This window comes from Cherax quadricarinatus, chromosome 70 (assembly GCF_038502225.1).
Source record: "Cherax quadricarinatus isolate ZL_2023a chromosome 70, ASM3850222v1, whole genome shotgun sequence".
Taxonomy (NCBI): Eukaryota; Metazoa; Arthropoda; class Malacostraca; order Decapoda; family Parastacidae; genus Cherax; species Cherax quadricarinatus.
In genome coordinates, this window is record NC_091361.1 from 20,738,498 (window position 1) to 20,751,090 (window position 12,593).

At 36.9% G+C, this 12,593-nt stretch overlaps 1 protein-coding gene across 4 annotated transcripts in view; it reads left to right on the plus strand.

Annotated features, from left to right (window-relative positions):
* The window catches only part of Polr2G (DNA-directed RNA polymerase II subunit Rpb7), a 118,569-nt gene that overhangs the window by 77,233 nt on the left and 28,743 nt on the right, over positions 1–12,593 (plus strand). For 3 of the 4 annotated variants that reach the window (XM_070099934.1, XM_070099936.1, XM_070099933.1), the window contains exon 4: positions 10,479–10,598. The exons of the other annotated variant lie outside the window; for it this stretch is intronic. In XM_070099934.1, the coding sequence (XP_069956035.1) occupies positions 10,479–10,598 (120 nt within the window). The remainder of the gene's footprint in view (positions 1–10,478; positions 10,599–12,593) is intronic. 4 annotated transcript variants of the gene reach the window in all.

The window sequence follows — 12,593 nt, forward strand, 5'->3', positions numbered from 1 at the left end:
ATGCTATTATTATATTTCTCTACATATTTGTGCACCAAACATTTGCGAATTTTCATGATTCACGAGGTTCTTGATCCCCTAACACTCACGAATGTGGGAGGCCTCCTGTATGTCTTCAGTTCTATTGGTTGAGCACAAGAAACCGCCCTTTCAATTATCAAAATTACCCTATAAAGTGCACACAAGTCTGTAATTTTGCCAGTACACAAAATTAACCCTTTGACTGTTTCGGTCGTATATATACGTCTTACGAGCCACCATGTTTGACGTATATATACTCATAAATTCTAGCGGCTTCAAATCAAGCAGGAGAAAGCTGGTAGGCCCACATGTGAGAGAATGGGTCAGTGTGCACCATTTAAAAAAAAAATCCTGCAGCACACAGTGCATAATGAGAAAAAAAAACTCCGACCATTTTTTTTTTTAATTAAAATGCTGACTTTGTGGTGTACAGGTCTCCCTCAACATTCGCGTTTTCAACTTTCGCGGGCTTCACACATTCGCGAATTCCCAACCGCCAAATTCCCAGCCTCCAAATTCCCAGCCGCCAAATCATATTTAAGTTTCCCGCCACCTGCGAGTCCCTACTACCCTCCCTCCAAGCCCCGCAACTGGCAGCCAGCCCTCCCACCAGTGTGGTGAGTGTTTTGTTTGTTCATTATTTGCTATTAAACTACAGTATAAATAATGTAAACCCATTCATGACTGCATATTGGAATGGCTATTTGGACAGGTATTGGACGGTGACATCATGTGTTTACTCTTGAGAACAGCGAAGAATCAAACATTTCTGCTACTGCTAATAATAATAGTAGTAGTAATAACAATAATAATAAATACGATAGAATTGAAGAAGGAAATTGTACAAAAATACGAGGGAGTGGTTGACACATAGTCAGTGTGGCTTTTTTTTATGCTGGAGTGAGCATTAGTCTCGGTGCTCTTCCAAACATTTCACAGTAATTCATTGTGTTTGGTGCTTGTAGATTGAGTGCGACTGGAGTGGTAGAGGCAGTGGTTGAGGAAGCGGTTGAGGCAGTTGGTGAGGCAGTGGGTGAGGCAGTGGTTGAGGCAGTGGTTGAGGCAGCAGTTTAGGCAGTGGGTGAGGCAGTGGTTGAGGCAGCAGTTGAGGCAATGGTAGAGTCAGTGGTTGAGGCAGTGGGTGAGGCAGTGGGTGAGGCAGTAGTTGACACTGACGATGTGTCAACCACTCCCTCGTAGTTTTGTATAATTTCCTTCTTCAATTCTATCATATTTATTATTATTATTATTATTATTATTATTATTAGCAGTAACAGAAATGTTTGATTCTTTGCTGTGTTCAAGAGTAAACACATGATGTCAGCGCCCAATACCTGTCCAAATAGCCATTCCAATATGCAGTCATGAATGGGTTTACATTATTTATACTGTAGCTTAATAGCAAATAATGAACAAACAAAACACTCACCACGCTGGTGGGAGGGCTGGCTGCCAGTTGCGGGGGTCGGAGGGAGGGTAGTAGGGACTAGCAGTGGTTGAGGAAGTGGTGGAGGCATTGGTGGAGGCAGTGGTATTTAATAGCATACATGTTATTAAACCATAACATGTATGTATTTAGTACAGTTTACGACGTTTTCATGTATTTTATGATTGCTCATGGTTCAACAAGTTAAGGAAGCAGTATTGTATTATATTTCCCTACAATATATTGGGGCACCAGACATTCGCGATTTTTCAACATTCGCAAGGCTCTTGATCCCCTAACCCTCTCAAATGTTGAGGGAGACCTGTTTCTTTGTATAGTATTTAGGGATGCATTCTCATTTTCTTGGTCTCATTTGATAGATTGGAAAACATATTATAGAAATAGAGGTGATTTTGATTGGTTTTACTATAAAAAGAGCCTGGAAATGGAGCTCAAAGTAGGAGAAATGTTTGATTTTTGCCGATGTTCAAAAGTAAACAGATGATGTCATTGTCCAATAAATGTCCAACTACCCATTCTAATATGCAGTCATGAATGGGTTGATGTTATTTATACAATTATTACAGTATTGCAGTAGTCTGCATAATAGTAAATCTTCTATTTTTTGTTTGAATAAAAATTCAAAATAGAAAGCAAGAGTAATAAAAGAGGGGCCTGGAGACGTGACTGATGAACAAAGAAAATGTTATTTTAGAGCCAGGAATGTCTGCATTGTTCATTATGGACCTAATTTTGAAAATGGCATATTTTTTAATTTGCGTGAAATTGGCCAAATTGCCAATTTCTGACCACATTATTGGGTAGTTGAAATTGGTAAATGGGCAGTTTATTGTACTCAATCGATAAAACAAATGGAGTTCTAAAGAAATAGCTATGAGTTTGGTTGACTGGAACAATGGAATTAGCCGAAAATAGGGCTCAAAGTGGGCAAAATCACCGATTCGTAAATATCCCCCAGGTCGCTAACTTCATGAGAGCGTAATTCTGTAAGTTTTCCCTCAAATTCTGTACTTTTGGTGTCATTACCATCGGGAAAAGATTCTTTATCATTTCAAATGAAAAAGTAATTTTTTTTTTTTCAAATATTTTGTGACAGCAGTAGACACCAGGATTGGGGGTTGCGACAGTCAAAGGGTTAATAATGATAATAACACAATATTAACATAAATATGAGATATTTTTCAAGTCGGCTTGACAGAGTGAACATAAACCACTCGTGTTTGTACTGCTAACAACAACAGCAACTAGTTTGTTTACAAAACTCAGCAAACCTTCTACACTCTCATGTACTCATCTTGTTTACTCACCTCTCACTCTACATTAAGACTACAAATATTTTAATGTAAGTAATGAGTGTACTCTATATGCATTTTATTGCTATAGGGCACTTTAAAATCCTAGTATATAATGTGTGGATGGGGTAGCCAGATGGGGGTTACATACCTACCACACTTTCATAAATACCTACTTTACTATTCACCTTGCACCCTATATTAAGACCATTAAGACTACAGATATTTTAAGGTAAGTAATGAATGTAATGTTTATGCATTTTATCGCTCTAGAGCACTTTAAATGCTTAATATATAATGTAATGATCTCTCAAGGAGAAATAAAAGCCAGACTGACTCACGACAGCCGCATGGGGAGGCGTGCAGGCGCAGGTAGGCAAACAGGTCTGTACGTGGGAAGAAAAACGGGGCGCACTGCAAAACTCGGGACAAACTTTAACCCTTTCAGGGTTTCGGCTGTACTAGTACGGCTTACGACCCAGGGTTTTTGACGTTCTAGTACGCCTAAATTCTAGCGCCCTCAAATCTAGTGAGAGAAAGCTGGTAGGCCTACATATGAAAGAATGGGTCTATGTGGTCAGTGTGCGCAGTATAAAAAAAATCCTACAGCACACAGTGCGTAATGAGAAAAAAAAAACTTTGACCGTGTTTTTGGTTTAAAACAGCGACTTTGCACTGTATTTTTGTATGGTATTTATTGTTGTATTCTAGTTTTTCTGGTCTTATTTTATAGAATGGAGGACATATTACAGAAATTGAGATGATTTTGACTGGTTTTACAAAGAAAACTACCTTGAAATTGCGCTCAAAGTAGCAGAAATGTTCGATTTTTACCAAAGTTCAAATGTAAACAAATCATGCCAAGCGTCCAATACACGCCAACTGATGAGTCTAATATTCTTTCACAAGTGCGCCGATATTATTTATACCGTTTCTACACTAATACAGTAGTCTGCATAACACTAAATCTTCTATTTTTTTTGTGAGAATAAAAATTCAAAGTGGAAAGCAAAAGAAAGTAAGAGGGGCGTGGGGATGTGACTAATGAACAGAGGAAATGTTATTTTAGTGCCAGGAATGTCTTTCTTGTTTATTCTGAACCCTATTTGTTTATATACTTTACCTCACACCAACTGCGCAGTCATGATTTCTCATGACCAGACCTATCAAGCAACCCATTCCAAATTCACATACTCTGGGTTTTATGCATAGGTACCGCGGCAGCGGCGGCATCAGCGGCATCCTACCAGCTCTTCTTCCTCAAAAAACATCGCTCATCAAAACTTGTGATAGCCTAAGTGAAAGTTCAACTACATGAACCCATGTAGACCACAAAATGACCCAAGAATACTAAGAATGTAACCCAAATCTTGACAAAATTAGAAGATCTAAGGAAGACAGCCCTGCTAACCCAAACACTGCCTCCGCTGCCAGACAACCACTTAACCCAAGCTCCGAGAAAACAAGCCTTCTCCATTGCTACACAGTATCTACTTCAGTGATACTATGAAAGGATATCGCAGAAGAAACAACATCAGTAATAAAAGAATAGCAGCAAGGACCCTAGAACTCAACTTGTCTACCCAACAGGACGCCGGTGTATCATCAACCCCCCTCACCGCCGCCACCCAGGGAACAACAACAACAACAAACATGACTGACTCCCCCTCCAACTCCACTCCCTTCAAAGGATTCACCCATGATTACTCAGGTATGATTATTCCTGACAATATCAAGGACTACATCGTTGCTCTAGAAAACGAAATCAAAGATATCAAAGCAACACTCGAGCGACGAGAATCCAAGATAACCAACCTCGAGAACAAGATCCAAAACCTTGAAGAGAAGATTACCTCGGGAAGTGTTGACACAGAAAATACTCTGAAAGCAGCTATAGCCAGTCACACTGAACAAATAACTACAATAAATATGAAGGTTGAAGAAGCAATCAAGGACTGGAATCAGAACATGCACACTCGACTAAATGAATACCTTGATTTCCAAGACGACAAAACTGAACAAGATAAGTTGTCTGATGCAGTTATAATAAACAGTCCACACATTCCAAGTGACATAACCCAAGCACAGTGCAAAGAAACTGCTGTCGGGATAATACAGGACCACGTACAAGTCATCGTGCAAAGCAATGAAATCAAAGAAACACGTTTGCTAGGAAAACCAGGAAGTAAACACAGTATAATGATCCGACTTCATTCATACGATAAAAGAAAGGACCTAATTAAATCAGCAATTACAATGAAAAATGAAGTGTACATAAATGAGTGTCTAACAAGAAAACATCAAAACCTTCTGTTCAGGCTGAGAAAACTTAAACAGGAAAACAAAATGCATCAGTGTTTCACGCGAGATGGGAAAATACTAGTAAGGAAAACATCAACAGGACAACAATATACTATCTCAAACGAACATGATTTCTCTACCTTCCTTAGAAAAGCGGACATTTCTGTAACAGATTAGATTTTTTTTTTTTTTTTTTCAACAAGTCGGTCGTCTCCCACCGAGGCAGGGTGACCCAAAAAAGAAAGAAAATCCCCAAAAAGAAAATACTTTCATCATCATTCAACACTTTCACCACACTCACACATTATCACTGCTTTTGCAGAGGTGCTCAGAATACAACAGTTTAGAAGCATATACGTATAAAGATACACAACATATGCCCTTAATACATATATACGTGTGGTGCATATAGTGTACGTTACTATTATATTGTGCATTATTATTTTTATTATTTTTTTCATCACTAGCTAATGCTAACTACCTCCAATACTTTATACTTCTTTCTTACTGCTATTAATTGCTCATAATTTTAAGTTACAAGTCAAATCTTACACCAAATTAATATTATTCATTGTTCTTACCTGTCCATTTAATTTTGTTTACCACTACTTGTTTTTTTAGTCACTTTTTATTGTGTGTGCAGTTAGTGTATATTCCAATTACTTTTTGCAAGTACCAAAACTATCTTTTGCTAGCTAGTACCAACTACCTCATTTTTTACTTTTTATTGTGCAATAAACTGCTCAACTTATTTAATATTACAAATCAGATCTTACTCCTAAACCAATATTATTTCATAGTGACTATCTGTCCATTTAACTTTGTTTACCATTACTTAATTGTAGTCTCATATATATTTTTTCCTTTATTTTAGCTTTATATAACTACCTTAGTTCATATATTCACAATTGTTAAAATAATCAAGGTGCTATTCTCAGGTGCTAAAGTGTAATAAGTTCACTATTTTGCCATTATATTCCAAAGCTCATTTTTTGATTACCACTTTATTGTTCACCACAACTTACATTAGTCCCTTTTATATTATAATTTTATATTATAATTCTAACTTTAAAGAATTACCTTTAAAGTACTACCTACTATCATATTCCCAAGCTCCATTATTTGATCATCACTTTATTTGTTCACCACAAATTATTTTAGTCCCTTTTATATTGTCTCCTTTATTTTAGCTTTAAAAAACTACCTTAGCTCATTATTTTTACATTTGTTAAATAATTCAGGTGCTATTTTTTAGCTTTAGAATATTTACTTTGTTTTATACTTAATTCTAACTATAGATTCACTACAAATCTTATGATTACAAGCATTGATCCTGATACCAACCTCTTATTTAATGACTTAAATGAATCAAACAGTTACTGTAATTACTACACAGCAGAACAATCAAAGGCACTTCTCAGAGCCAACAAAAACATAACTATCTTTAACTACAATATCAGATCTTTAAGCAAGCATTACGATGACCTCATAGTATTACTAAATTCCTTGCATGCCAATATGTCCATCATTACACTAACTGAAACCTGGCTAAAGCCTGATACTACAGATGTCTGCCATTCCTGGTTACACAGCCATACACAACTGTAGGACAGATCAGCAAGGGGGTGGCACAGTTATATACTACTCAGACCAACTAGAATGTATCACTAATACTTGCACAAGGGATGAACATGGGGAATATATAATAGCTAAATTCAAATCCAAATACCTACAAAAACCTCTCACAGTGATAAACATCTACAGAGTTCCACAGTCAAACATTAGCCAATTTAGTCAAAACCTAGGAAGTATGATAACTGATGCACGCATGAACAAAGATCACTTACTACTCTCAGGTGACTTCAATATAAATCTCCTGCAAGACCAGGACCCACACGTTACTGAATTCACAAACACAATGAGTAACTGCATGTTGCTACCAACAGTAACAAAACCTACAAGAGTTATGGAGACTAGTGTTTCCCTACTTGACCACATCTGGACCAACACCATATCCCCTTTAAAATCAGGCATAATTACAGATAATACCACAGACCACTACCCTACTTTCCTCATAACAACTCTTGGTAAATTACCCCAAGACACTACTAAAGTCACCTTCAGACTTCACAATGAGGCAGCCATTAATAACTTCACAACAGCAGTAACAAACATTGACTGGCACACTGAGCTAGAAATCTATACAGATATTGACGAATGTTTTAATAATTTTCTAAAAAAGACCCAATACCTCTATAACAAGCACTTCCCTAAAAAAACTAAACAGATGACAGCTAAGAGACTGAACAGTCCCTGGCTAACACCCAGCATTCTCAAATCCATAAATACAAAACACCGATATGAAAAACAGTACAGAATGGGTCACATAACCAGAGACCAAACAAAACGTTACTCGTCAATCCTAACCAGCCTGATAAGAAGGGCAAAAAAATTGTATTATGAGAACAGATTATCCAACTTACGAGGTGATATAAAAAAGACCTGGAAAACCCTATCAGAAATTCTGGGAACAAAAAAGATATCACAAAATAGCGAAATAAAATTAGCAAAATCAGATGAACCCCAACTCCCACCAACAGAAACATCAAACAGACTCACTGATTTCTTCTCCACTATAGGACAAAACCTTGCCAATAAAATCCCAAGCTCAGATACCCCACCAAATGACTACCTCACTGGCAACTACCCGAACACACTGTTCCTAGCTCCGACTAACCCATACGAAGTCTCCCTTATTATCAACGCACTAAAAATCTAGGCAGGAGATTTAAATACCTTACCACCCTTTATGTACAAAAAAGTGTCACAAGTGCTATCACCAATCATTGCAACACTCTTTAACAAATCCATTGAATCCTCCACCTTCCCTACAGTTCTCAAAATAGCAAGGGTCACCCCGATCCATAAAGGAGGAGACCAAACAGAGTTGAATAACTATAGGCCAATATCCAATTTACACCCTCTCTCAAAAATCTTCGAAAAATTAATTCATAAACGAATCTACTCCTACCTCATCTCCCAAAACATACTCAACCCCTGCCAATTTGGATTCAGGCCTAATAAAAATACTAATGCTATTATACACATGCTAGAACATATATACACTGGAATAGAGAAAAAAGAAGTCCCACTGGGGATCTTCATTGACTTACGTAAAGCTTTTGATACAGTTGACCATGACTTGCTCCACGTAAAATTGTCACACTGTGGTATTAGAGGGCACTCCCTCAGCTACCTCAAGTCATACCTCAGCAACAGAAGCCAATATGTGTACGCAAATGGGGCAAGTTCTTCCGCACAACCAATTACAGTTGGTGTCCCACAGGGAAGTGTCCTTGGCCCTCTTCTCTTTCTCCTATACATAAATGACCTACCAAATGCTTCGCAATTACTCAAACCCACACTATTTGCAGATGACACTACATACGTCTTCTCTCACCCGAGCCCAGTCACGCTAGCCAATACTGTAAATACCGAATTACAAAAAATATCTACCTGGATGAGGACTAACAAACTTACACTAAACATTGACAAAACTTACTTCATTCAGTTTGGTAACAGAGCTACAGATGTCCCTCTTAACATAATGATAAACAGATCACCTATCACAAAGCAAACAGAGGGAAAATTCTTAGGAATCCACCTTGATAATAGACTCAAATTTCATACACATATACAACAAATTTCTAAGAAAATTTCCAAGACTGTAGGCATACTATCGAAGATATGGTACTATGCTCCACAGTCAGCCCTCCTGGCCCTATATCACTCTCTTATTTACCCCTATCTCACCTATGGAATTTGTGCATGGGGCTCAACAACAATTAACCATCTCAGACCACTAATTACCCAACAAAAGGCTGCAGTTAGAATGATAACAAATTCTCACTACAGGCAGCACACTCCACCAATATTCAAAACACTCAACCTACTCACCATACAAAACATCCATACTTATTATTGCACCTATTACATACATAGAACACTTAACTCTGATATTAACCCTCCCCTCAAACATCTCCTTGCCAACCTCAACAGAACACATGACCATAACACAAGGCACAGATCACTCTTTGATGTTCCTCGTGTCCATCTCACGCTATGCAAAAACTCAATGCACATAAAAGGCCCTAAAATCTGGAATTCATTACCTGTAAATATAAAAGAAACACTACCTGTTTATAAATTCAAGTCTCTTCTCAAAGATCACTTACTCACCCAAAACCAAATAAATACTGAATAACTGAACCTTATAAATTGTATATCTTAAATGTTTCTCACAATTATATCACATAAATGTTAAACCTAAAACCCAATCTAACAGAATACTCCATTCGACTGAATGTACAGCAATGCATGCAACCATATGACCTGTCTTTGTAATACTCATTTGTGCTTTATAGTTATCTCTTTACAATAATGTCTTATCACTGATTTCATCATTGCTTAGTTAATCTTAAGTTAATTTTAAGCCAGCCCGTAATGCTATGCATATAAGTGGCTTTGACATGCTGCTCTTACCTGTATTTTTTTGTACCTCTGTATGTATGCTCAAATTACTAAATAAATAAATAAAATAAATAAATAAATAAATGACACTGGTTCCCTCATGTAGATCTATGTGAGCAGCAGTGAAAGGGTTATGGCGCAAGTTATGTCTAACGTGATTTTTCCCTAACAAACGAATTAACATGGTTGTGTATATAAACAGATTTCAAATATCCTTTGACTGTTGTTAAATATGTTTTAATACATTATGTTCTATGGAATTTGTTAAATATATGGTATAGTTGTAGGTAGTAGGCTGGTAGACAGCAACCGCCCAGGGAGGTACTACCGTCCTGCCAAGTGAGTGTAAAACGGGAACCTGTAATTGTTTTACATGATGGTAGTATTGCTGGTGTCCTTTTTTCTGTCTCATAAACATGCAAGATTTCAGGTACGTCTTGCCACTTCTACTTACACTTAGGTCACACTACACATACATGTACGAACATATATATTCACACGCATCTGGGTTTTCGTCTATTTTCTTTCTAGTTCTTGTTCTTGTTTATTTCCTCTTATCTCCATGGGGAAGTGGAACAGAATTCTTCCTCCATAAGAGTCGACTAAAATGCCGGGAGCAAGGGGCTAGTAACCCCTTCTCCCGTATGAATTACTAAATTTAAAAAGAGAAACTTTCGTTTTTCTTTTAGGGCCACCCTGCCTTGGTGGGATACGGCCGGTTTGTTGAAAAAAAAAAAAAAGGAGAAACTTTCGTTTTTCCTTTTGGGCCACCCCACCTCGGTGGGATATGGCCAGTGTGTTGAAAGAAAGATATGGTATAGTATAAACGTGAAATGCTGTGTAAATATGAAGGTCTTACGAAAGTTTTTACTGTATTATCATTTCAGTATAAAGCCATTGTCTTTCGGCCATTTAAAGGAGAGGTCCTTGATGCTGTGGTGACACAGATCAACAAGATCGGACTCTTCTGTGAAATTGGACCCATGCAGTGTTTTATCTCAAGGCATGTAAGTAACCTAGCAATTATATGCATACATGTCTTTCATGTAGTTAATGCATTTTTTTGTGGGAAAAAAAAAACTTGCTACTCAAAAGAGTTAGCTGTTTTAAATATTAATATTCTTTCAACAAACCAGCTGTATTTATGAAGATGATTAAATAGTCCCTCCAGTGATATGTAAAACTGAGTGAAGATAAAATTAGACAAATTACTGATGTCTGGGGGCTTAACCCTTACACTCTTTCTCATGTAGATCTGTCAGTGGGATCAGTGTTAGTCATGTAGATCTTAATCATACCTTCTTCAAATGTTCTGTAAGCAGTAAATTTTGTTCTAGACATAAGAGAATGGGCCTGTGAAGTGGACATGCACAGTATAAAAAAAATCTTGTCCCATTCAGTGGATGATGGGAACTGCTGACCTCTGACTTTGTGTAATGCCAAATGAAAGATTGGAAGACATGCTACAACAATAACAATAATACTACTACTAATAATAATAATGTTTATTTCTTTAAGCCGTACAGATAACGTAGCTTAAATGTTTTATTATAATAGTTATATGGTACGTTTTGGGCAGCTAATCATAAGTCTTACAAGTTACTAGGCCTATTGAGTAGAACTTCTTGTGCAGTTAACTACAATCATACTGATGAAAGGTAGTTAATGACAAGTGGTCAGTTACAAAAGAATTACTTATTATTTAAACTGATTCAGTGATCTTCAGTTTTGTGAAGTGATTGAACAGACATAGTGAAGATACAGCAAATTGCTTAGATTAAAAACACAGGATATGATTGCATGAAAGCCTGTGTTATTTGAGATAGTATATTACTCTCTAGACATTCAGGAAATAAAGTGCGTTTTAACAACAGCTCTGAATTGATGTGCATATAGAAGACCTTTTAATGCTTCAGACAGAAAGTTCCAAATATTATGGCTCTCTGTGTGCATTGAGCCAGATGCAGGGGATATCAACGAGGTTTTTGTGACTTGTGTTGTGCCTTTACATCCTGTTGCAGCTATCAAGGAAGATTTTCAGGGAAGGGTTTATATTGGAATTGATTGTTTTGAAGAGTGGTGGGGGGAGGGGGGTGTGATTGGGTAATTTTTTGCACAGCATCTCCTTGTTGAGTTTTTATTTGTTTTGGGTGATTTAATGAAATAAATTGGCAGGCACAAATACCATAGATGAGGTAAGGATAAATTAGAGAGTAGTACGATGTAAGTAGTTGTGTTTGAGGTACACAATAATATATCCTGGAAAGAGTGCCTGCTGTTTTGCAGACTTTAGTTATGTGCTGGATGTGGGTATTATTCAAGCTACAGTTAAGGTGTAGACCAAAGAAGTTACCCACAGTTTCTTACTATGGAAAAACCATTGATCATTATGTTTAGTTCGATATTTATTGCTCTGTTTCCAAACATCTTGTAGTAGGTTTGTATTCATCTATATAAATATTTTTAGGAGCTCATCATTTATAGTGTTGTTGAAAGAAGTTGGATTTGAATGGGAGATGACAAAAGTTGTGTCGTCCGCAAACAGAACAGGTTCAAAGAGATGAGATGTGTTGGAGAGATTATTGATATTTACTAGTAAAGCATTGATAATTTTGGTCACTTTCAGACTGGAAATGTCTTGATATAGGCCTAAAAATGGTGAAAATGTTCATTTTTTGGCAAGTTTTCCTTAGGAAGAATAAACTTCGTCTCCTCCAGTCTGTTTTATGGTTTGTTACTAGGTTGGCTTTAATTTTTGGGGTGACCTAAATCATAACAAATTATTTTTGGTTATATTAGTAGAGAAATAGGGAAAACTTTGATTATTTGTTTGATGAAGGATTCATAATGGAGAGTAATGAACAGAGGATAGGTTGCTGAAGTGGCTGGAATAACTACAGTGTTTTTTATTACTCTGTTATTAAATTGGAATTTGTTGAATTTTGTGTAAAATTGGCCAAATTACCAATTTATGGGCATTTAAAGGGTAGTTCTGATAGTTG